General features: G+C 34.8%; 3 protein-coding genes across 3 annotated transcripts; 1 reads left to right on the top strand and 2 right to left on the bottom strand.

Moving 5' to 3' along the window:
• The first annotated feature begins 3,029 nt into the window (after positions 1–3,029).
• On the top strand, positions 3,030–5,861 carry LOC128178103 (uncharacterized). The gene is made up of 2 exons (XM_052845114.1): positions 3,030–3,639; positions 4,227–5,861. Exons 1-2 carry the CDS (start codon positions 3,086–3,088, stop codon positions 5,350–5,352), a joined length of 1,680 nt encoding a protein of 559 aa, XP_052701074.1. The 5' UTR covers positions 3,030–3,085; the 3' UTR covers positions 5,353–5,861.
• An 807-nt stretch (positions 5,862–6,668) lies between these two features.
• On the bottom strand, positions 6,669–8,222 carry LOC128178104 (THAP domain-containing protein 11-like). The gene is made up of 4 exons (XM_052845115.1): positions 7,965–8,222; positions 7,491–7,764; positions 7,123–7,182; positions 6,669–6,987 (listed from the first exon to the last, which is right to left on the bottom strand). The coding sequence occupies exons 1-4, from the start codon at positions 8,130–8,132 to the stop codon at positions 6,749–6,751; spliced, it is 741 nt and encodes a 246-aa protein (XP_052701075.1). The 5' UTR covers positions 8,133–8,222; the 3' UTR covers positions 6,669–6,748.
• Positions 8,223–15,392: 7,170 nt separating this feature from the next.
• Positions 15,393–17,067, bottom strand: LOC128177695 (kynurenine 3-monooxygenase-like). The gene is made up of 4 exons (XM_052844517.1): positions 17,016–17,067; positions 16,628–16,717; positions 15,875–15,932; positions 15,393–15,741 (listed from the first exon to the last, which is right to left on the bottom strand). Exons 1-4 carry the CDS (start codon positions 17,049–17,051, stop codon positions 15,653–15,655), a joined length of 273 nt encoding a protein of 90 aa, XP_052700477.1. The 5' UTR covers positions 17,052–17,067; the 3' UTR covers positions 15,393–15,652.
• Positions 17,068–26,954: the final 9,887 nt, after the last annotated feature.

Below are 26,954 nucleotides of genomic sequence, written 5' to 3'. Positions count from 1 at the left end.
CAAATATGGTTAGTAAATGAAAATTGTAAACAATTTAACACAAGAAACATGCACTACATGTATAACAAATAAAGAACACAATTTATTTTTTCGAAATGAATCATATATATACATGTATATACCAAAATATTTCTGTTAGCGATATCAAACTCTATTTAAACTGAATAAACTCGAGAAAATGCCGAGCATCTCAACAAAACCTATTGCGTTAATCTACCATTACGCAAAAGATAATGCTGAATTACCGATAGAATGAATTGTATTTCAGTAGGCACCTACCCCTACATCAGATTTTGCTTAATTTGCGCAGGTAAACAGTTAACTGTTTGATTTACCGAAGTCTCTGTTTGATTTGATACGTAAAAATTACGAAATACAGTCGATAGTTTCCAGGTTACAAAGCATAAATAATGAAAACGAAACGAAAATCAAAACAAGCTAACACCAACGTCATGTGTGAAAACTGTCAACACATTGAAATATTTAGCCTCAATTTACTTCACAAAATTGGCACCAATATATTTTGCATGTTTCAAAATTTCCCTTCATACGTGAACTGTTGCACAACAAGCAAATTCATCATAGTCAGATCGACCCTTTTTCGTATAATGTCATGGCTGCTTTAAACAAAGAACCTCGTTTTAGAAGTATGGAATACGAGTCTTGGTAAAATGGGTATGCAAACCCGGGCCGTGGCAAAATAAAAGCCGGGGCAGATCGGCAATCATCAATTCCAAATACGCATTATTTTGCAGCAATATTTACAGCGAATACAAATATACTAGTCCATCAAATATCCTGAAATTGTAATGAGATTGGCAGATTAATAACTGCCAATCTTTTGTTTTGCCCTGGCCAAGTCTTGCCTACCCATTTTACCGGATGCCGAACCCGAAGCTATTAAACTGATTGAAACACGCCTTTCCTTTATTATTATTTTCGTAATAACTCAGATTTGAAACAGAATTACCCCTTATTTTTGCAATTTATATTTTCCTTCCCATAAGGATAATTTATGCTAAACTACGTTGAATTTGCCTCAGTAGTTCTTGAGAAGATTTTAAAAAATGCACCCCCCTTTTTCTACAATTTCAAGGTTTTCTCTGCTTTGAATACAGATCAGACTTTTATTTCTGCAATTCATATTTGCCCTCCCATAAGGATGCTTTGTGCCAAATTTGGTTGAAATTGGATAAGCGGTTTTAGAGAAGAAGTTCAAAATGTAAAAAGTTTACAGACGGACGGACGGACAGACGGACAAAATGTGATCAGAATAGCTCACTTGAGCTTTCAGCTCAGGTGAGCTAAAAATGTTTTGAAAATTGTTGGAAAGGTAAAATTTTTTAAATCTCTGTCAATACTTGAACTCATGACTTACATATTGGTAATGAATCCTCTAACCCACTGCACTATGCTATTAGTTGACAATTTTGGGAAAGAAACTATTTATAAAATCACACTCGATTTTATTGTCTTTTTTGATAAATAGTATGCACAATATGGAGGTGTCCCATACCACCTTAAACAGAGCGATTTCACAAACAGTACTTTTGAAATAAAGTTTTCTCAAGTTTAATCAAAATGGTGATAGTGAATAATATCTATGTTTCGTTTGCAAAGAATTCATATTTAAAAATAAATTAATTAATTCTCATGATAAAGTTAAGAATACAAACAACTACAGATTTTAAAGAGAAGAGAGCTGTATTCATTGTCTATTCAGGATTGGTTACCTATCGTCAGTGACACTGATGAATTCTCCGGATTTAAAGGTCAGCTCATTGTCCTCCGCTGCTTCAAAGTCATACAGGGCTCGAACCTGCAACAATTCATTCCATATGATACACAAATATTTATCTCATCAACACATTTCCTACCAACAACTCCACATTATTTTGCTTGATTACATAGGGCTGAAATATCAGTTACTCTAGAGGGCCAGCTATTTTTTCAACAGTTGCCTGATCTGCTCAAAATTTGCCAGTCCTGATTATTATTTAGGAAATAACTGTGTCCCTACAAAGCATGTATTTTTCCCTAATACACAGCATAATTAGATGTAGATATGATAATAATCAAGTGAATATATAGAGATATTTAAAGATAATCAAGTCAACATATAGAGAGATCTGAAGATAATCAAGTCAATATATAAAGGGATGGTGAAACTACTAAACTCAAGGAGACAAGACCCTCTAGTATCCTTATACATGCATGACCACAGAGCCATCAGCTGAAATTTTGTCCACATTCTAGACAATTCAAATAGACCTTCTCAGGCAATTGGATATGCTATACCGGTAATTTCTAATCCCAGTTTGTATGCAGTTTTAATATTGGGTCTTGGGGTTTCTTAAAATGATGTATGCATTTTTACCTTTCTAACCTCCTTGGGTTTACTGCTGGTGGCATATATAGCTGAGGAGTTGATTCCTGTTTGATACAAACTAGCGGTTTTGACATTTGATTTCTCGGAATCTTTCAAAGAGAGGGCAATGGCTGTTAAAAAGTCAGAGAAAGAACAAGAGGCCCATGGGGCCACATCGCTCACCTGAGCAACAATTGGAGTTCAAAAGATATTGTGCCATATGGTCCCTCGGTAGAATAACAAAAAATAAATATTGTCAAGTATTCGAATTTTACAATTATTTTTGCATACACGTAATCTTTGACATTGTACCTTCATGAAATACTATTTTTTACCAGAATAAGAAAATCCTACGCAAGATATAAAACTAAACATTTGGTAGGGGTACACTGTTAAGTTGTTAACTTCCAATTCCCTATATTTTCGTTCTGCCCCCCCCCCCCCCCTACACACACTTTGTAAAGCGATCAAAATATATGAGAGCATATAGGTACATTTGTTTCATCAACTACTTACTTGTTATTGTATTTAAAAAAAATATATAATAGTTATTGTATTTTATTTAAAAAATCTTTAGAAATTTAAAAAAAACCAGGATAATTTTCCGCTGTGATATTTTCTTAGGAATAGCGATAATAGCCGATTTCCGAGATCTTATCGTCTTTACTGCGGAGGTAGAAAAGTTGCTGTCACGTGATCATTTGTTAGGCATAAAAAATGGCAGATCAGCATCATCACATCGGTGCAAAAACCGTCCCAGAATTACGCATTTTTTTGAGAGAAAGGGGAATCAGCTGTAATGAATATAGAAAGTTCACGTTAGTCAGGTTGGCTCAAGTCGCACTAGAACTTCAGTTACCGATCATTGTCGCGAAAGACGACTACAAAGTCATGAACTTGAAACGGCGCACCATACGAAGTCTTGATGGAGAAGAAATTGTCGCCCCAGATATAACGACTATTATAAGTCGCTTTACAAAGAATCTTAAAGAACTTCCTTGTCTGGAAATATGCGATGTGTTGATATATTTGCTGCGGTCTTCTGCCTGGTCAGATAACAGATTAAAGAATTACAGACAAGACAACGGCTATAAACTGTACAAAGATGGACACATTAGTAATGTGCAGATGTACAACATTCCAAACTCAGATTATAATTACGTTTCGGCCACATGTGTTAGGGAAACAACTTTAAGCGAGAAACCTTATATTACATGGATATTACAGAAAAAGGATGGCCAAGTAATTTCTGCTGGATGTGCTTGTGTTGCGTAAGTGTTTATCACTACAGTACTGAATAAAAAGTTTAATGCATTACAAAATTATGTAAATAAAACATAATATTCATCAACACGTATTCATTTAGTAATGTTTACACTGAATTTGCCTTTAAAATTAGTGGGAAACTTATAAGACATGCGCGGATCTTGGGGGGGGGGGGGGGGGTCCAGACCCCCCTTCCCCCTCTGCAAAATTCTTTTCTTTCTTTAAATTTTTTAAAAATTACATTATATACTCACCAAAAATATGTCTTGGACCCCACCCACCCCCCGTAACCGACAAACTCAAATAACCGTCAGACCCCCCTCCCCCCCAGAAAAATATTCTGGATTTGTGCATTCAGGATCTACATTTGCAGGCATGTATCATGTATTGCTCATTGTTTTCAAAGTGGGGGGGGGGGGGGGGGCACTAATGACAATTTAAGGGGGCCTGTCCTGCTACATGCTTGATAGTGTAAATATTTTCCAAATGTATTGTGATGTTTTATCTAGGAGCACTTTTCATTGTTTTGTAAATCAGTATAGATGTATTAGCAAATATACACACTTTACAATTCAGATTTAATCATTTTTAGAGATGATGGAACGTGTAAACACTGCACAGCTTTACTGTTTTCCTTGGCTGATTTTTGCACTCGCCATATGGACAGGAACACACAAGTAGGAACAGATCGCCCGTGCATATGGGACATACCTAGAAAAGTGTCAGTTCCCACAAAAATTGATGACCTTGATGTTAGATACAATAAAAATAATCCGTGCATTGCACCTACTTCTGCAGCTTTCCACTCTTCTAAAGTTCATGAACAATCCTTGCGAGATGTAGAATGTCATTTGTATAGATTGTGTAAAGGATCAGATTCTTTACTGCTTCATGTTCTCGAGCCTCCCTCAGATGACAGTGATGAAGAAATAAAGGATGAGCAGCCACCAAATATGACAAACTATATGAGTGAATTTATAAGAGAGAAAGTTAATACAGATTTTCTTACCTTTTTGAAAAGCAAATGCGATATAAATTTAATTAGTAAAATTGAAGTATTAACAAAAGGTCAAGGAAATTGTACTGAGTGGTTCAAATATCGTGAAGGCAGAATCACTGCCTCTCTTGCATTTTCTGTGTGTCACTTTAGAGATTCAAACAAAGAAGATAATTATATTGTAAAAAAAATCATGAACTCCAGCTCTGTGCCCCTTTCAACTCCTGCAATTAAATATGGAAAAGAGCATGAAGCAATCGCTCGACTTTTATACCAGGAAAATTATAAAAAAGAGCACATAAAAGCCCATATTGTTGAAAGTGGATTACATGTGTCCAAGCAATATCCATACATGGGTGCCTCGCCAGATGGACTTGTGCAATGCAAATGCTGCGGGAATGGACTTCTAGAGATTAAGTGCACATATACACACAAAGACTTATCTCCAGATGAAGTTGCTACAAGGGACAAAAATTATTTTGTTTATATGGACGACAACAACAATGTTAAGTTGAAAACAAACACATCTTGGTATTACCAAATTCAGACCCAGCTTGGTGTGTGTGACAGAAAATGGTGTGACTTTGTCTTTTACACACAGAAAGGAATATCTGTCGACAGAATTTCTTTTGACAATACCTTATTTGAAATGATTGTATCAAAATCAAATTTCTTCTTCAACAAATATGTAATTCCTGCTCTTAAAAAAAATTACAAATGAAATATTAAAACACAATAACTTGTATTTTGTTTTATCATTTAATTTTGTTTTAATACTTGTGCACTTTTACAAAAATGCTCAAATTTATCACAATTCAAATCATTGAAAAATATTAAAACCAATCAGCATGACAATTTAATAGCTTTTTATCATGAATATACAATACTCTTAAAATTTTCCAAGAAAAATCAATACTTTAAACTTCTCTTCCAAAGAAATAGAAAATGTGCCACTCTCTAAACAAGTTGTCACACTGACCATGCAGACAGCGCATTATTTAATTTCAGCTTTTAATATAGATAAAGTAAATTTAAAAATGTAATACAAGTTCAGACATAAACAACATCGCTGTTTGACTAAATTATCAATACAATGATAACCAGTAGTGACTAAATTATCAATACCATGATAACCAGTAGTGACCAGGCACATGCAAATACCTAAATACAAAAACTTACAATAAGTTATAAGCATCATAATTATGCACTTTATACACAGGTGATACATCTAATTTTTCACAAGAGGTTTGTCAATATTGCAGAAAAATGCAGCAACTTTTAGCATTTGATTACAAATAGGTTTTAATTTCAATGGAATAATATTTGAGAGTAGTTTGAAACACTTTAGTCTTTGTATTGCCCTTTCTACATGAATTCTTAAATTTGCTATTTTTCTAGTTTTCCTTACTTCGCTAGCATTCAAACGTTTTCCTTTACCCCAAGGACACTTGTGAGTAAAGGGAGGAATGTTTAGAGTAGCTCTTCTCAAGGTCAAAAGGTCCCCAATGTTAAAGCCACGATCAGCCATAACTTCATCGAATGGCTCTATATTATCTAAAAAGGAACTATTCTCGGTAATATACCTATCTGATACATTTCCAGACCACAAGTCTGAAATATAGTTAAATGCACCTGAAGGGGTAATGCTTACTAAACACTTGAAAGTGTTATGATGTTTGTAAGAGCTGTAGGTTGCTGACTGACAAGTAGGAGTTTTTGGCCTCTGAACAAAAAATTCTGTGCAGTCTATAATAGCACAAGTCCTAGGGAACGATTTCTTAAATGATTTTGGCATGTATTTGATATTTTTTTCTCTAGACTGCCATTTAATAAGTGGACTGAAAACATCGTGCATATATGATATCCAGGTAGTAAAAATTTGGGATACCCGGGTCTTTGAAACACCAAATAAATCTGCAAGAACAAATCCTACTATTCCAAGTCTTAGTCTAACAAGAGTTAAAATGAATTCCTCATAGGGACTGAGCTTCCGTTTGGGTCCTGGTTTTTTACCTTCCTCTTCATACTTCATATCACCGACAGATTTTTTTCCTGACCAGTATTTGAGTTTGCATTTATCTGCTTCTATTGATGAAAACAATCCATCCAAAATAGGTTTACTGGGTAACCCTGTGTAATGTTTCACTGAAACATCGGACTTGATGACATTTTCTAAAAAAACAGTCTCGCAACAATGCTTCTTTGTCAGATAGTTTTGCTTTCATCTCTCTGGTTTGCCGCTGCAAGAGTTCAATGCCCTCTCCTGTGAGATCTGTTTGTGTGGACATGTCAACAGGTTCAGGTCTTTCCCAGCTTTTTTCTTCAGACATGTATGAATGATCATGATTCACAACACCTACAATGATATAAATTTAGTGAAAAGAGCGATTTGCATATACTTTTGCATCTATGTTTAACTTTAAAACCTTCGTAATTTAAATAATTGCAGTATTATAATTTATCATTACAAAATTTTATAAATGAGCCTTACTGGACTTTGCTGCTATTCCTGGCAATTTTCTGGATCGAACATGAGAAACTGTGTTTTCACCTTTAACAATAAGAAAGAGACAAACAATACAATACCATAAACCTGAGTTATATGTGCATTGTAAAACATCAACTATACTGGTGCGCGACCAGTTCTTGCCGAGTACCATTTCTTGCCAGTGCATTGTTACCGGTACCTCATTTTTCGTATATAATTTTGTGTTGATAAAATGACGTAACAATGCACTGGGCGAGAATGGTCCTCGGCGAGAACTGGTCACACTCCAGAATATATATAAGTAAAGTTTTACTGCAACTGGTCAACTACATGGGTATCAAAAGATCCGAGACATTTATTTTTGATTTTACCTTCCATAACTGCAGTTACAATAACTTCTGCTGCAACTGGTGGTGCATTGAAAAGTTCAGTCTCAGTTGTATTATCATCCTGAAGTTGATCAAGTCGAGCAGAAGTGATGTTTCTTTTTTCTACAGCATTCTGTGGTCTCTCCTTCAAAGGGCGCATGAAATTATTTCTTGGAAACAATGTTGGGATTGGGTTACACTCAGTAGGTCTTCCATCAACAAAATGATTAGAACACACCCGGTGATGTCTTTTTGGTTCAAAATTCTCTCTATTAATCTAGTAAATCAGTAAAATATTTGTATTCATATAAATGGTTTATGGAGAAAATTCGGATTGACAGTCTGTCATGTTTACATTCTTAAAATCTAGAATAACCGACTTTATTTTCTGATTAAGATTTGCAAAATAACTGATTGGAATTTTATATATACGTCAAAAATTAAGTACCATGGCTTGCTTTTGCAAAAACAATGTACCTGAGAGATCCACCGCTTTCTAATTTTATTGTTCTTTAAGCGGGTGGGAAACGGGAAAAAATCGACTCCTTCCATTGCAGGATACTTTTCCAGGTTCCGCTTTTTACGTCCGTCTGACGTACAACCTGGGACAACACACCAGTACTTGGAAATATTTGGTTTAGCCATTACACAAATTGTCCACAATTATGACAACATGCCTAACAAATCAGCATCGTCACGTGACCGCGGTGCGTAAAATAAAAACCAATACGGTAAAACAGAGCATCCCGGAAATCGGCTATTATTTTATCCCCATAACAGAAATGTGTCAAAACTATGGAAACTGTTTTAAAGATGTCGTTTTTATTTACTCGTGTCTGAAAAACTATCAAAATTGATGTAGATTTCACATTATTTATTGTATAATGAGGGGACCCCAGAGAGTAGGTATATACAGAATATAATTCTTTTATTTTTTTTGTACAAGTATTTAACATACTCTAATTCATATAGAATTTCTAATGTTCAACCAAAATTTCAGCGTCAATCGTAGAATTATAAGCAAGATACAGAGCTCACAGTTTCCCTAGGTTTGAGTCATATTTTGTTGACATGACTTTATTACATTCAGCTTAAGATTTTTAACTTGGTATTTCCTATTCAGCATTTAAAATGGAAAAAAAGAATGGCCTAAGATTTTCAATTCTTTTATTCACTCAAGACCAGTTCATTGGTATTTAAGGTTCAAAATCAGTTTATACAAATGTACACAAACACAGTCAAGGATCACATGTACAGTAGGAGTAATAATGACGAAAAAAGGTTAAGTTTAAAATACAATAAGTTGTTAAAATTGGTTTCTGGAAGAACAGACTTTGAAAATTTTCTTAATAAATATTGACAAATTTTTTACTTTTTTAATCTTTAGTTTTTAAGATCTGTGTACAAACATAGAATTGTGAGCAAATCTCTGTATCTTAATTGCTTATAATTCGAAGCTTAACACTCAAATATGGTTAGTAAATAGAAATTGTAAACAATTAAACACAAGAAACATGCATGCACTATAACAAATAAAGAACACAATTTATTTTTTCGAAATGAATCATATATACACATGTATATATACCTACATATTTCCTTCAGCGATATCAAACTCTATTTAAACTGAATAAACTCGAGAAAATGCCGAGCATCGATCTCAACAAAACCTATTGCATTAATCTACCATTACGCAAAAGATAATGCCGAATTACCGATAGAATGAATTGTATTTCAGTACTTTTTTGATACATCAGATTTTGCTTAATTTGCACAGGTAAAGAGTTAACTGTTTGATTTACCGAAGTCTCTGTTTGATTTGATACGTAAAAATTACGAAATACAGTCGATAGTTTCCAGGTTACAAAGCATAAATAATGAAAACGAAACGAAAATCAAAACAAGCTAACACCAACGTCATGTGTGAAAACTGTCAACACATTGAAATATTTAGCCTCAATTAACTTCACAAAATCGGCACCAATATATTTTGCATGTTTCAAAAATTTCCCTTCATACACGAACTGTTGCATAAACAAGCAAATTCATCATAGTCAGATCGACCCTTTTTCGTATAATGTCATGGCTGCTTTAAACAAAGAACCTCGTTTTAGAAGTATGGAATACGAGTCTTGGTAAAATGGGTATGCAAACCCGGGCCGTGGCAAAATAAAAGCCGGGGTAGATCGGCAATCATCAATTCCAAATACGCATTATTTTGCGGCAATATTTACAGCGAATACAAATATAACTGGTCCATCAAATATCCTGAAATTTTAATGAGATTGGCAGATTAATAACTGCCAATCTTTTGTTTTGACCAGGCCAAGTCTTGCCTACCCATTTTACCGGATGCCGAACCGAACCGAAGCTGAAACACGCCTTTCCTTTATCATTATTTTCGTAATAACTCAGATTTGAAACTGAATTAGACCTTAATTTTTGCAATTTATATTTTCCTTCCCATAAGGATAATTTATGCTAAACTACGTTGAATTTGCCTCGGTAGTTCTTGAGAAGAAGATTTTTAAAAATGCACCCCCCTTTTTCTACAGTTTCAAGGTTTTCTCCGCTTTGAATACAGATCGTACTTTTATTTCTGCAATTTATATTCGCCATCCCATAAGGATGCTTTGTGCCAAATTTGGTTGAAATTGGATAAGCGGTTTTAGAGAAGAAGTTCAAAATGTAAAAAGTTTACAGACGGACGGACGGACGGACGGACGGACAGACAGACGGACAGACGGACGACGGACAAAATGTGATCAGAATAGCTCACTTGAGCTTTCAGCTCAGGTGAGCTAAAAAACTGAAGTTGTATGGCTGGGTAGTAAACATATTTTTAATAACAAATTTTGTCAGGAAATTGAATTATAATATTGACAACTTACTTTAAACTTCTCGGTATTACATATAATGTAGATCTGACATGAGTTATGACAAAAAATTATGAAAAAAAAATCAAATTAATTGTGGAACAGTGGAATAAGAGAAATTAAACCTCGACTGGTAAAGTCACGTTATTCAAATCATCTTAATCATCTATTTATCTCAACCCTAGAAATTAGCTTTTTAAAGAATCTAAACATATGTTGTTAAATTTTCCATGAAATTCAAATGTCAATAAAATAAAAAGAAAAGTTTCAACCCAGAATAATCTACATGTATATTTTGGATTCAAAATGATTGATTTTTGGCATAGCACTACGGGTGAAAGCATTAGAGAGCATTATGGAATGCTGCCAAAAAGATTTAGCTCGTTCTTTTTCGCACGCACTGGTTGATAGAGCTCACTTCGATCGCCATTTCTTGTTTCACAGGGCAGTAAACCGCAGTTATGTCTACTATTAGTCTAATGTACAGAAAAAGTATAACATATATTATTATACTTTCATGTTAAATACTGAAATCTGATTGGTTTAAACGCAGTTAATAATTCGTTCTATTACCTTCAGCGTTAGCAACACCCCTGGCAACGGGTAACACAACGATTTGTTATAACGTAAATTATGCGCGTACGGTTCGCCATAAAATTCACGTTATTTCTATATAAAAGCAGTACTGGTACTGTACCAGTTATCGGCTAAGACCAGTTATCGGCTAAACTGAGAGTTTGGGTTTATAGCACGCGACAATGCAAGATTTTTTAATTCAGTCGTCTTTTTCGAATAAAGAAAAGTAAGTTTGCTTGAAAACTTTTATGAATATGTTTTATACATGAGCTTAAACGATCATTGTTTACCGCTGATTTTACATCTTTGCACTTTCAGCAGTGGGGGAAGTGACGTAATAAGTTAACAAGAGGCCCATGGGCCACATCGCTCACCTGAACAACAGTTCCTTGTAACATTACATTTCGTAGCATATGCTTTTTCTATTTTAAACATTGAACCCCTTTCTGGGGACCCAGTTATGGTCCGAGGTTTATGGTTGGCTTGAACAACATAAATAGTAACATAGGAATGAAAATATGTAGCACTGCGGTGGGACCGCACGTACACAACCTGAAAAACTGAACGTAGAAGAGTTCCACTTCAAGAGGAATAACTCTCAGACTGTACAGAACATCAAGAAAGATAACTCTTGGTTCCACTACATTAGAGTTTACACAATTTGAGGATCCTTGCATAGTAATCTCACAAACTGTAGCATTATAGATCTCGAGAAAAACTTTTTAAAAACATTTTCAATATATCTTTCTATGTTAAACTTTGAACCCCTCTTGGGGCCACAGTATTAGTCCAGTGCTAAAGTTTTTATTATTTGGAATCTACATTATTTAAGGATGCTTGCATAGTTATCTCACAAGCTGAAGCATTATAGTTCCCAAGAAAAAGATTTTTCAACATTTTCCCTCTTTATTTCTATGCTAAACTTTGAACACCTCTTGGGGCCCCAGTATTAGATTGAGGTCACAGCTTTTATAATTTCGAATCTACACTATTTGAGGGTGCTTACGTAGTTATCTGACAAATTGATGCATTGTAGTTCTCGAAAAGAAGATTTTTAAACATTTTCCATATATACCGGTACTTCTACATTTAACTTTAAACCCATCTTGGGTCTCTAGTATTTGTCCAGGGGTCACTTTTTTAAAACTGTCGAACCTTCATTATCCAAGGTTGTATGCATGATAGTAATCTTACAAATTGAGGCATTGTAGTTCTCGAGAAGAAGATATTTTAACGTTACCTTTATATTTCTATAATAAACTTTGACCCCATCTTGGGGCCCCAGTATTGGTCCGGGGGTCACGATTTTACCAATTAGGAATCTACATGAGCGAAGGCATAGAAATTCCACAAACTAAAACATTGTAGTTCTTGAGAAGAAAATTTTTTAAACTTTTCCTTTATGTTTTTTAAAATGTTTAAATTTTGAACCCCTCTTGGTGCCCATCAATTGTCCGGGAGTTACAATTTTTTGAATCTACATTATTTAAGGATATACATGTATGCATAGTAATATCCCAAACAGTTGCACTATAGTTCTTGAGAAGAAGATTTTAAAACGTTTTCCTATATATGTTAAAATCTAAACCCCTACTGGGGCCCCACTTTTTTGTTCAGGGGTCACGATTTTTACAATCTTCACTATATATACAACCGTTTGTGTATGTATTGGCATTTTTGGTGAAGTGGTTTTTGAGAAGAAAATTTTTAAACATTTTTCATATGTAGTTCTATGTTAAACTTTGAACCCCGCCTGGGGCTGCAGTTTTGATTTGAGGGTCACGATTTCTACAATTTAGAATCTTCATTATACATACAAGCTTTTGTGTAAATATTGGCATTTCTGGTGCAGTGGTTCTTGAGAAGAAGATTTTTTAAACATTTTCCTAAGGTATATCTATGTTAAACTTTGAACCCCGCCTGGGGCCCCAGTTTTGGTCCGAGGGTCACGATTGTTACAATTTAGAATCTTCACTATATATACAAGCTTTTGTGTAAATATTGGCATTTCTGGTGCAGTGGTTCTTGAGAAGAAGATTTTTTAAACATTTTCCTAAGGTATATCTATGTTAAATTTGAACCCCGCCTGGGGCCCCAGTTTTGGTCCGAGGGTCACGATTTTTACAATTTAGAATCTTCACTATGTATACAAGCTTATGTGTAAATATAAGCATTTCTGGTGCAGTGGTTCTTGAGAAGAAAATTTTTTAAACATTTTCCTATGTATTTCTATGTTAAACTTTGAACCCCGCCTGGGGCCCCAGTTTTGGTCCGAGGGTCACGATTTTTACAATTTAGAATCTTCACTATATAAACAAGTTTTTGTGTGAATATTGGCATTTCTGGTGCAGTGGTTCTTGAGAAGAAGATTTTTAAAACATCTTCCTATGTATTTCTATGTTAAACTTTGAACCCCGCCTGGGGCCCCAGTTTTGGTCCGAAGGTCACGATTGTTACAATTTAGAATCTTCACTATATATACAAGCTTTTGTGTAAATATTGGCATTTCTGGTGCAGTGGTTCTTGAGAAGAAGATTTTTTAAACATTTTCCTAAGGTATATCTATGTTAAACTTTGAACCCCGCCTGGGGCCCCAGTTTTGGTCCGAGGGTCACGATTTTTACAATTTAGAATCTTCACTATATATACAAGCTTATGTGTAAATATTGGCATTTCTGGTGAAGAAGATTTTTTAAACATTTTCCTATGTATTTCTATGTTAAACTTTGAACCCCGCCTGGGGCCCCAGTTTTAGTCCGAGAGTCACGATTTTTACAATTTAGAATCTTCACTATGTATACAAGCTTATGTGTAAATATTGGCATTTCTGGTGCAGTGGTTCTTGAGAAGAAGATTTTTTAAACATTTTCCTATGTATTTCTATGTTAAACTTTGAACCCCGCCTGGGGCCCCAGTTTTGGTCCGAGGGTCACGATTTTTACAATTTAGAATTTTCACTATATACATGTATACAAGTTTTTGTGTGAATATTGGCATTTCTGGTGCAGTGGTTCTTGAGAAGAAGATTTTTAAAACATTTTCCTATGTATTTCTATGTTAAACTTTGAACCCCGCCTGGGGCCCCAGTTTTGGTCCGAGGGTCACGATTGTTACAATTTAGAATCTTCACTATATATACAAGCTTTTGTGTAAATATTGGCATTTCTGGTGCAGTGGTTCTTGAGAAGAAGATTTTTTAAACATTTTCCTAAGGTATATCTATGTTAAATTTGAACCCCGCCTGGGGCCCCAGTTTTGGTCCGAGGGTCACGATTTTTACAATTTAGAATCTTCACTATGTATACAAGCTTATGTGTAAATATTGGCATTTCTGGTGCAGTGGTTCTTGAGAAGAAGATTTTTTAAACATTTTCCTATGTATTTCTATGTTAAACTTTGAACCCCGCCTGGGGCCCCAGTTTTGGTCCGAGGGTCACGATTTTTACAATTTAGAATCTTCACTATATAAACAAGTTTTTGTGTGAATATTGGCATTTCTGGTGCAGTGGTTCTTGAGAAGAAGATTTTTAAAACATCTTCCTATGTATTTCTATGTTAAACTTTGAACCCCGCCTGGGGCCCCAGTTTTGGTCCGAGGGTCACGATTGTTACAATTTAGAATCTTCACTATATATACAAGCTTTTGTGTAAATATTGGCATTTCTGGTGCAGTGGTTCTTGAGAAGAAGATTTTTTAAACATTTTCCTATGGTATATCTATGTTAAACTTTGAACCCCGCCTGGGGCCCCAGTTTTGGTCCGAGGGTCACGATTTTTACAATTTAGAATCTTCACTATATATACAAGCTTATGTGTAAATATTGGCATTTCTGGTGAAGAAGATTTTTTAAACATTTTCCTATGTATTTCTATGTTAAACTTTGAACCCCGCCTGGGGCCCCAGTTTTGGTCCGAGAGTCACGATTTTTACAATTTAGAATCTTCACTATGTATACAAGCTTATGTGTAAATATTGGCATTTCTGGTGCAGTGGTTCTTGAGAAGAAGATTTTTTAAACATTTTCCTATGTATTTCTATGTTAAACTTTGAACCCCGCCTGGGGCCCCAGTTTTGGTCCGAGGGTCACGATTTTTACAATTTAGAATTTTCACTATATACATGTATACAAGTTTTTGTGTGAATATTGGCATTTCTGGTGCAGTGGTTCTTGAGAAGAAGATTTTTAAAACATTTTCCTATGTATTTTTATGTTAAACTTTGAACCCCGCCTGGGGCCCCAGTTTTGGTCCGAGGGTCACGATTGTTACAATTTAGAATCTTCACTATATATACAAGCTTTTGTGTAAATATTGGCATTTCTGGTGCAGTGGTTCTTGAGAAGAAGATTTTTTAAACATTTTCCTAAGGTATATCTATGTTAAATTTGAATATGTTCAAAGAAAACAAAGAACTACAGTAAAATGACAATGTTCATTTAAAGGGGCCATTTTAGGCTCAAATTATATATATAATCCTTTACTTCAAGGTCACTGCACAACCTTTACCCAGAAGAACTCTTTAGGTGAAATATCAGCCAAATTGGGCCAATGGAGAGAAGATATACTCCAAAAAAGTGATCTCAGATGGACAGATGAACAGAAGGACATGCAGATTGACTGACCACTGTAGGGCACCAGCAAAGTGGGGCATCAAAAATCTTTAACTTATAAAAGAGGGATACAAGTTTCTTTAAACAGTCTGGTGACCTAATATTATACCTCCACATAGTTGTACATGGCCAGATCACAGATAGCATGAGCGTCCACTGTCCTAGTCTCGGAGTACGCCGGCAAAGCCTTGGCTAAAATTACAAAGCAAATTAAAAGATGAGCAATAAATGAGGAGTAATCCATTGCTTGTTTTTGTGCATTTATATGTATTTTTTTAAAACAAAAACAAGATTTAATAAATATTTAAGATTTCCGTGAACTTACAGAAATCATTCTTATATAGGTCCAGCATTTCATCCAAAGCAATACAGTCTTCAAATCCCTGTTTTGTAATAAAAGATTATTAATAATTATTACTAACAATCAATATGTCTATTAATTATTATCTGAATATATGTTATCAACATGTATTAACTATTCTTTATCAATCCAACTGAATCACAGATTCCCTTCAAAGAACCACCTTCCTATAATTTATAAATGCACATATTCAGTACATGTGTTTCATAAAATATATCAGTTTATGCATATTGATAATGTTGGAACCAATTTCAAGCTACATGTCTGTTAACAACTATACCAGTATTACAGATTTGTTGTAGACTACTTTCATGTTAAATACTGTAATCTGATTGGTTTAGACGCAGTTGATAATTCATTCTATTACCCTCAGCTTTAGCAACACACTTGGGAATGGGTAACACTATATAAAGAGTGTCTGTTTGGGAGGGTAACAGTTGAAATTGACAACCCGAGGAAACCATTGTCAACCAACGTGAATATAAATAGTGCCTATTTGAGAGGGTAACTGTTGAAATTGACACCCCGAGAAAACCATTGTCAACAGACGCGAAGCGGAGGTTGACAATGATATTCGAGGGGTGTCAATTTTAACTGTTACCCTCCCAAACAGGCACTATTTATATAATACTGTATAGTACCTACCATTAAGTACTGGATATATATAGATATATACAGAGTACATGTTTGAGTACAAGTAAAAGTCTCCATACTTACTGCATTCATTCCCTGGCCGTAGAATGGTACCATGGCATGTGCTGCATCTCCCATTATCAGTCCTTTGTCTTCAACATGGTAGGGTGAGCACTGAAATACATGTACATAGAACTGTATGATATAAACATCCTCATAAATTTCTAATGTATTTCAATGAATCGTATGCTGTGAAGCACTCATCTTGTTTTTATCTATGCAAATTTATCATGTTTACAGTTGATTATCAAAGGATTACTATGTATAGAGCGCTTAAAAGTCAATTCTTACTTCCAAAGACCTTCTACATTGTACTGGTAAGTGACCATGGCTGGTATAATTTGAACTGGTTATTTGACTAACCTACATGTAATATACTTCAAGAGAGTATATGTTGTATGAATTCAGTTACCTTTATGGATACCATGGGTAAAGCTTTACTGGACATGAATATTTGTTTCAGGGTTTCTCTATAAACAACAAACAAGGGGCCCATGGGCCACATCGCTCACCTGAACAGCAGTTCCTTGTAACATTACATTTCGTAGCATATGCTTTTTCTATTTTAAACATTGAACCCCTTTCTGGGGACCCAGTTATGGTCCGAGGTTTATGGTTGGCTTGAACAACATAAACAGTAACATACGAATGAAAATGTGTAGCACTGCGGTAGGACCGCACGTACACAACCTGAAAAACTGAACGTAGCAGAGTTCCACTTCAAGAGAAATAACTCTCAGACTGTACAGAACATCAAGAAAGATAACTCTTGGTTCCACTACATTAGAGTTTACACAATTTGAGGATCCTTGCATAATAATCTCACAAACTGTAGCATTATAGTTCTCGAGAAAAACTTTTTAAAAACATTTTCAATATATCTTTCTATGTTAAACTTTGAACCCCTCTTGGGGCCACAGTATTAGTCCAGGGCTAAAGTTTTAATCATTTGGAATCTACATTATTTAAGGATGCTTGCATAGTTATCTCACAAGCTGAAGCATTATAGTTCCCTAGAAAAAGATTTTTCAACATTTTCCCTCTATATTTCTATGCTAAACTTTGAACACCTCTTGGGGCCCCAGTATTAGATTGAGGTCACAGCTTTTATAATTTCGAATCTACACTATTTGAGGGTGCTTACGTAGTTATCTGACAAATTGATGCATTGTAGTTCTCGAAAAGAAGATTTTTAAACATTTTCCATATATACCGGTACTTCTACATTTAACTTTAAACCCATCTTGGGTCTCTAGTATTAGTCCAGGGGTCACTTTTTTAAAACTGTCGAACCTTCATTATCCAAGGTTGTATGCATGATAGTAATCTTACAAATTGAGGCATTGTAGTTCTCGAGAAGAAGATATTTTAACGTTACCTTTATATTTCTATAATAAACTTTGACCCCATCTTGGGGCCCCAGTATTGGTCCGGGGGTCACGATTTTACCAATTAGGAATCTACATAAGCGAAGGATGCATGCATAGAAATTCCACAAACTAAAACATTGTAGTTCTTGAGAAGAAAATTTTTTAAACTTTTCCTTTATGTTTTTTAAAATGTTTAAATTTTGAACCCCTCTTGGTGCCCATCAATTGTCCAGGAGTTACAATTTTTTACAATCTACATTATTTAAGGATGTACATGTATGCATAGTAATATCCCAAACAGTTGCACTATAGTTCTTGAGAAGAAGATTTTAAAACATTTTCCTATATATGTTAAAATCTAAACCCCTACTGGGGCCCCACTTTTTGTTCGGGGGTCACAATTTTTACAATCTTCACTATATATACAACCTTTTGTGTATGTATTGGCATTTTTGGTGAAGTGGTTCTTGAGAAGAAAATTTTTAAACATTTTTCATATGTAGTTATATGTTAAACTTTGAACCCCGCTTGGGGCTGTAGTTTTCGTCTGAGGGTCACGATTTCTACAATTTAGAATCTTCATTATACATACACGCTTTTGTGTAAATATTGGCATTTCTGGTGCAGTGGTTCTTGAGAAGAAGATTTTTTAAACATTTTCCATATGTAGTTCTATGTTAAACTTTGAACCCCGCCTGGGGTCCCAGTTTTGGTCCGAGGGTCACGATTTTTACAATTTAGAATCTTCACTATATATACAAGCTTTTGTGTAAATATTGGCATTTCTGGTGCAGTGGTTCTTGAGAAGAAGATTTTTTAAACATTTTCCTATGTATTTCTATGTTAAACTTTGAACCCCGCCTGGGGCCCTAGTTTTGGTCTGAGGGTCACAATTTTTACAATTTAGAATCTTCACTGTATATACAAGCTTTTGTGTAAATATTGGCATTTCTGGTGCAGTGGTTCTTGAGAAGAAGATTTTTAAAACATTTTCCATATGTAGTTCTATGTTAAACTTTGAACCCCGCCTGGGGCCCCAGTTTTGGTCCGAGGGTCACGATTTTTACAATTTAGAGTCTTCACTATACATACAAGCTTTTGTGTAAATATTGGCATTTCTGGTGCAGTGGTTCTTGAGAAGAAGATTTTTTAAACATTTTCCATATGTAGTTCTATGTTAAACTTTGAACCCCGCCTGGGGCCCCAGTTTTGGTCCGAGGGTCACGATTTTTACAATTTAGAGTCTTCACTATATATACAAGCTTTTGTGTAAATATTGGCATTTCTGGTGCAGTGGTTCTTGAGAAGAAGATTTTTAAAACATTTTCCTATGTATTTCTATGTTAAACATTGAACCCCGCCTGGGGCCCCAGTTTTGGTCCGAGGGTCACGATTTTTACAATTTAGAATCTTAACTATATATACAAGCTTTTGTGTAAATATTGGCATTTCTGGTGCAGTGGTTCTTGAGAAGAAGATTTTTTAAACATTTTCCTATGTATTTCTATGTTAAACTTTGAACCCCGCCTGGGGCCCCAGTTTTGGTCCGAGGGTCACGATTTTTACAATTTAGAATCTTCACTATATATACAAGTTTTTGTGTAAATATTGGCATTTCTGGTGCAGTGGTTCTTGAGAAGAAGATTTTTTAAACTTTTCCATATGTGGTTCTATGTTAAACTTTGAACCCCGCCTGGGGCCCCAGTTTTGGTCCGAGGGTCACGATTTTTACAATTTAGAATCTTCACTATATATACAAGCTTTTGTGTTAATATTGGCATTTCTTGTGCAGTGGTTCTTGAGAAGAAGATTTTTTAAACATTTTCCTATGTATTTCTATGTTAAACTTTGAACCCCGCCTGGGGCCCCAGTTTTGGTCCGAGGGTCACGATTTTTACAATTTAGAATCTTCACTATATATACAAGCTTTTGTGTAAATATTGGCATTTCTGGTGCAGTGGTTCTTGAGAAGAAGATTTTTAAAGACATGCACCCTATACTTACTGTTTCGCAATTATCTCCCTTTTGAAAAGGGCTGTGCCCTTCATTTTAACAATTTATAATCCCCTTTCCATAAGGATGCTTTGTACCAAATTTGGTTAAATTTGGCCAGGTGGTTTTTGAGAAGAAGTTGAAAATGTGAAAAGTTTACAGACGGACGGACAGACAGACAGACGGACGGACGGACGGACGGACGACGGACAACGGGTGATCAGAAAAGCTCACTTGAACCTTCGGTTCAGGTGAGCTAAAAATAGAATATTACTTCTTTGTGATACGTTATTATATCCCTTCTTTGATTTGACATATAAAATCAATACATTTAACATGTATAAACAAAAGGAATTAACGAATTTCCGAGAGATTCTTAGCGCAATTGAACGCCTGATTGCACAATTATGTATTGAATAGTATACGATTTGGTGTATTACCGTATGATAATAAACAAATTGTTTTATGAGTTTTGTTTAAAATGTATCACGACCCCGAATGCTTTAGTCTGACCTCAGAAGGGGCATAATTCAAACTACATATAGCAGAGTATAAAATCAACATGAACACGGATTTTTACTATGTTTTTATCACGAAGCCGATAACTGGTACAGTAAATTGTAAAAACTCGGCAAATTCGGGGCGTGCTTAAAAGCACAAAACAAGATGTTTTGGGTTCTAAATAATGATATAAACTAACAGATTGATAAATAAGGACTTCACTTTTTAAAGTATGCCAAGTTTTATCGAAAAATATCAAGAAATAAGGAATTACGAAAAGAAAACGTTAAATTTTAGCCGATAACTGGTACAGTGCCAGTAAAGTTTTTCTTTGAAATTAAGACATTCAGTATACATGTAATATCAAAGTACCGAAGAACTGACGGGAGTTGATTTTATCGATGGTTATTTATTTTAAAATCAATGATATGTTATTTTGCACGACAAGTACAGGTAGTTTCTAATCTGTATTTGAATTACGCACATTTTTATAATATGAATTTTCGGACTTTTTCGACACAAGAATGTTGATAAAACCCCATATGAATCATGTTAAGTAATATCTAAAGATATAATAAATTCAATCAAACTATGTATCAGTGATAGAAATATTTCTGGAAAATTTATGGATCCAAGCAATATTGAATTCTTGTCTTGTTCAACCAAACGCTCGGCTGTCGCCGTTATTCTCCGACAAGCAAGTGAGACTCTCTGCTTGTCGGAGATTTACGGAGACAGCCGAGCGTCGAGTTGAACGAGACTATATCGAACTCTGGCGTAAGAATACATACAACTACAAACAATATCTAAATTGTTCGTACCATTTTTAAAAAAATCTGACTATTTTCAAGGTATTTATAAATATGTTTCCTTGAAAAAAAACAATGCTTTAGCATACATTATTTCGGATTTATCAATTATTCTCAAGAACTAATTCTTGTCAGTGGCGATGATTTGTGCTTTGGTCCAAACACTGTTTCACTTTCGGTTTGTCAGAGTAACTGCATAGGGGAGTGGTTTAAAATCAACTCCCAAAAATAAATAGTGCCTGTTTGGGAGGGTAAGAGTTGAAATTAACATCCCTCGAAAACCATTGTCGACCTCCGCTTCGCGTCGGTTGACAATGGTTTTCGAGGGGTGTCAATTTCAACTCTTACCCTCCCAAACAGGCACTATTCATTTTTGGGAGTTGATTTTAAACCACTCCTCTATGCAGTTACTCTAGAAAAGTAGAAATGTCCAATTGTTCAAATACTTATAGAAAGTCTTCATAGTACAATGTATGTGTTTATCAAAAGATACTGAAATAAATTTAAGTGATGAAGCTTTCATTTTAAGACAAAGTAATAAGAATGATTTGTAAGAACTTTTATATATGATGCTGGTATATTAATAAAACAATTCATTTTAAAGCTAAGCTAGTTGTAAAATTTCCTAAACATATTTAGTTCTTACTTTAAAATTCTGAAATACAATGCTAATTCTCCTTTTTTTTATGAATTTGTAAGCAAATTTGAGTTTTCTTTATATAGTACATATATGTGGAATTTCTTTGTATAATTGTAAGTCGCATTGCTTGCTGCTTGTTTACTTGCTTACTCAATAAAAAAATTTAAATTCATGCGTGTGAGAATTCAGTTTATCAACATGTTTTTAATATATTTTATACGCGTTGCGTTTCAAAAAACACAAAAAGCTTACTTGCACATTGGCTGGGCAATCAAGATAAAAGAAATAAAGCAATGCAATTCTCCCCTTTTATCATTCTTCGCCTATTAGTGTTAATCAAGACAGCAAATTGAGATAAAATTTGCACTTGCGTTCAGCCCAGACATAATTAATCATAAGGGACAATGGTGACACGAGATATTCTGTCAAGACTGAAAGAGTTTGAATAGCGTTCATGTACATAAATATATATCCAGACAATCAAAATATGACAATTTATCTCTGACAAATGTTAGACAACTAGATTGGATTTAAACAATATAGGTTCGCTTAATTGAAAACAAGAGGCCAATATGCCTTAACGCTCACCTTAGACTACCGTAGCCTATACATAGACTAGTCGTGGAGTCTCATATCTGCATTTATCTAAGTTTCATTCTGGAGTAGAAAAATTTAAATATTTAATGACGCCCATCTTCCTGCCTGAAATCTATAAAAAAGGACTATGAAACCTATATTTTAGCAAAAAAAATTAAAGATCATAATAGAGTGCATGACCTGATATTGAAAAGGTACACGACTCTGATTGAAAATAATTTCTCCATATTTGTTATTTTTCCAAACATGATTTTAGGTCACCTGAGTCACTCAGGTGACATAATGCAATTGGTCTTCGTTCGTCGTCGTGCGTTAACAATTTTACATTTTTAACTTCTTAAAAACTGCAAGGCCAATTGTAACCAGTTTCGTTGTAAAACATCTCTATGGTTAGAGGAATCTAAATTATGAAATCATTGGCTCTAACCCCCCCCCCCCCCCGCCCCCACCCCCTCGGGGCGCCACAGGCGGGGTCAAATAGGCTAAAATCTTCTTCTCTCACCCACACGTGTGAGTGGTTATAATGTCATCGAAACCCTCTACCAAAATTGTGACTGCGTGGACATTTTTCTCAGAAATAAAATGTTTCTAAAGTTCGTGTAGTCTCTACACTGTCAACTATGTAATATTTATTGTTTTATGCGACGTCAAAACAAAAAACCTCCGGGAACGTTTTTTAACGAATCTTTTTACCGTATGAGGCAAACTTCACTATTTTAATTTTGGTGAATCTTCAAAAAGCAGCGAAATAGGCCAATGTTGTATACACGGTCAAAATTCAGCTATACGGTATTGCAAGGCAGCAATATGGAAGTGCATCGAATTCTTTCCATTCACAAAATTGTTATATTTAGTGTCAAGTGTATATTCTTGCCAACCATATCCGTAAATGTTCGTGAGTAATGAAAACGTCAAGAATGAGACAGAAATGTTTTCAATAAAAAAGCAGTGGTCATTGATGTAAAAAAAAAGCGCATTCTTACAACATATCTATTGTACACCAAAGGAAAATGGTGTACAATGTTGTCCAAAAATGATGTAAAAAACGGTTTTATAATCATCATCATCGCGGGCTGAATTCTGCATAGGAAGAAAAAGAGTCTGCGATCGCCGTAACAGATAGGCATTCGAAGAGCCATCGTTCCTCTTGACTTGAGTGTTCTGCGTACATAAAAAATATTTAAAAAAATGTTTTATTATCTTTTTGCCTTGTCTAGAAAGGTTTAACAAGATGCCCATGGGCCACATCGCTCACCTGAGGAACAATAGGTATGATAAAATCAGCTTAATGCAGTCATAATACAAACTATCTGGACAATGTACAATAATACATGTAGATCCTGTATAAATAAAATCCATTTTCCCCTGGATATTCTTACGTTTATAATCATTAGTCCCTTTTCTAACAGGATGATTTTAAAGTCATATCATATGTTGAGTATTGCAGTTCTCAAAAAGATCCTTAACAATAGCTTATATATGGGATATAAACATACATCAAACTCTGAACCTTCTTGTGAAGCCAAAGAATTGTCCTGGGGCCAAAGTCTTATAAATTATAAAGAATCATCTGGCTGATTAGTTTCTGAGAGGAAGATTTTAAAAAAATTACTCTATATATTCCTTTGTTAAACTTTGACCCCCCCATCGTGGCCCCACCCTACCCCTGGGGATCATGATTTTCACAACTTTGAATCTACACGATCTGAGGATGCTTCCACACAAGTTTCAGCTTTCCTGACTGATTAGTTTCTGAGAAGAAGATTTTTAAAGATTTACTCTATATATTCCTATGTAAAACTTTGACCCCCCATTGTGGCTAAAACCTACCCCCGGGGGTCATGATTTTCACAAATTTGTATCTACATTACCTGAGGATGCTTCCACACAAGTTTCAGCTTTCCTGACTGATTAGTTTCTGAGAAGAAGATTTTTAAAGATTTACTCTATATATTCCTATGTAAAACTTTGACCCCCCATTGTGGCCAAAACCTACCCCCGGGGGTCATGATTTTCACAACTTTGTATCTACACTACCTGAGGATGCTTCCACACAAGTTTCAGCTTTCCTGGCTGATTAGTTTCTGAGAAGAAGATTTTTAAAGATTTACTCTATATATTCCTATGTTAAACTTCAACCCCCCATTATGGTCCCATCCTACCCCTGGGGGTCATAATTCTCACAACTTTGTATCTACACTACCTGAGGATGCTTCCACACAATTGTCAGCTTTCCTGGCTGATTAGTTTCTGAGAAGAAGATTTTTAAAGATTTACTCTATATATTCCTATGTTAAACTTCGACCCCCCATTGTAGCCTCACCCTACCCCCGGGGGTCATGATTTACACAATTTAAATATACACTACCTGAGGATGCTTTCACACAAGTTTCAGCTTTCCTGGTCTTATAGTTCATGAGAAGAAGATTTTTGAAAATTGCTCGAAAATGTTCATAAATTCCTAATTATCTCCCTTTGCAAAAGGGCGTGGTCCCCTTAGGCTAAGGATGCTTTGTGCCAAGTTTGGTTGAAATTGGTCCAGTGGTTCTTGAGAAGATGTTGAAAATGTGAAAAGTTTACAGACGGACAGACGGACGGACGACAGACAAAATGAGATCAGAATAGCTCACTTGAGCTTTCAGCTCGGTGAGCTAAAAAAAGTAGTTTTTAAACCACCAATGACATTAACTATTTATATTTGTATCCTTTTTATATCATGCACGTACGGAAGCCCGCTAGGACCTATCAAAAATATTTTTGAATTTGACATAACGAATTCTTGAATTTGTTAAAACGAATTCAAATCGTTTTCACAAATTGTTGAATCCGTAATAACGAATTAAATTTGTTATAACAAATTTTAGGAAATCGTTAAAATGAATTTAATCTGTTATAACAAAGGACTATATATGGTTTGAGCCTAAAATGGCCCCCTAAAATGAACATTGTCATTTTACTGAAATTCTTTGTTTTATTTCTACAAATATGCATTTGAAGTTTTGTCATAATTTTCATTTTGATTTTTGTGACCACAATTTAAAAATATGACATCATAATGTTTACCTTTTCCCGCCATTTTCCCATTTTAAGCATAAAACGGCTTGTTTTGAAGCAGTTTTTCTTTAAGGAAAGCATTGAGCGACTGCTTGAACAAAGAAAACATTTTCACCAAAGACGTATCTCTCCAATACTTAAGAGTGACAAAAAGTTCTTGTTCAAAGAGTCGCTCTATATTTCCCATTCGAAAAAAGATAAGAAAAATGTCAAAATTTGATTGAGTTTGGTTGAATTATAAATATAGCGTCACTTCTGACGTCATATACTGCCAGTGAGTGCATGTAAATCAAATAAATAGGTGAATAACATATTTCATGTCAACTCTTTTATAATATAACACAACAAATTAATGTACCTGAATCATTTAAAAAATAGCGAAAAATGGGGGCCAGATTTGACTAAAATCATATATAGTTCTTTTATGAATTCGTTTTTTTTTCATTCAGATTTTGAAATCTGTTTCAACAAATTAAATTTGAAATAATGAATTCTTGAATTCGTTATTTCAAAGTTATAATTCGTATTTTCGGTTTTTAAAATGTGTTAAAACGTATTTTCGTTAAATTTGTAATAACAAATTCCATATATTGCGTGAACAAAGTAAACGGAACGGACTTCATTTGTCCCATATAGGCGTTCGCCGAAATGCGCTGATCAATTGTCCAACGTTAGAGGGCAAAATGGCAAATGAAGTAAACCAGTGTAAAAGCAAAAATGGAGGAATGTATTGTCACAGCTGTTGGTTTAACCATGGTAACAGATGTAACATTTCCAAAAGACACCTTTCTTTATGGGTTTTGCTAGAATTCCTTCATAGAAAGGAACTGTGAGATATGTAACAACGCAATTTCACCAGAAGCACCAGATAATACATATTTTTTTTTACGGGTTTCTACGCAAAATTACAAAAATTTGTTAAATCAATGCTATTACTCAATGAGCATGCTGATTTATTAAAAATATCTGCATTTTTCATCTCATTACATCACCAAACTGTGAGAATACGTCAAACTTTAAAAAAGCGATGAATTCCACGCCAGTCTGGTCTAGAATTGATAATATTTTGTATAACGTAACTAGGAATTATAACTAGGATGTGCGCAAGCGTGAACCAACTTTCCATCGGGATCGGTAAACGTTTTTAAGAAAGCTTTTTGGAGTATCTTCGAACTGATATATGTGCAATACAATCTGATTAAAATCAGATCTTTTGACCCGCTCACGAAGATCGCTACACAAGGATATCTGAAGTAAGCCAATAAAGGGTCACGTCCGAATGACCTTTAATTGTAGTATCCAATCAAACGACGGTTTGCAAGATTCTGTAAATCATTCGGAATTTAAACAGTTTTGAGTAATAGCCGGTGCATTACAAAAGAGGATTT

The sequence above is a fragment of the Crassostrea angulata genome, chromosome 3, assembly GCF_025612915.1.
Source record: "Crassostrea angulata isolate pt1a10 chromosome 3, ASM2561291v2, whole genome shotgun sequence".
Lineage (NCBI taxonomy): Eukaryota > Metazoa > Mollusca > Bivalvia > Ostreida > Ostreidae > Magallana > Magallana angulata.
This window is presented reverse-complemented; position numbering and strand designations above follow the sequence as displayed.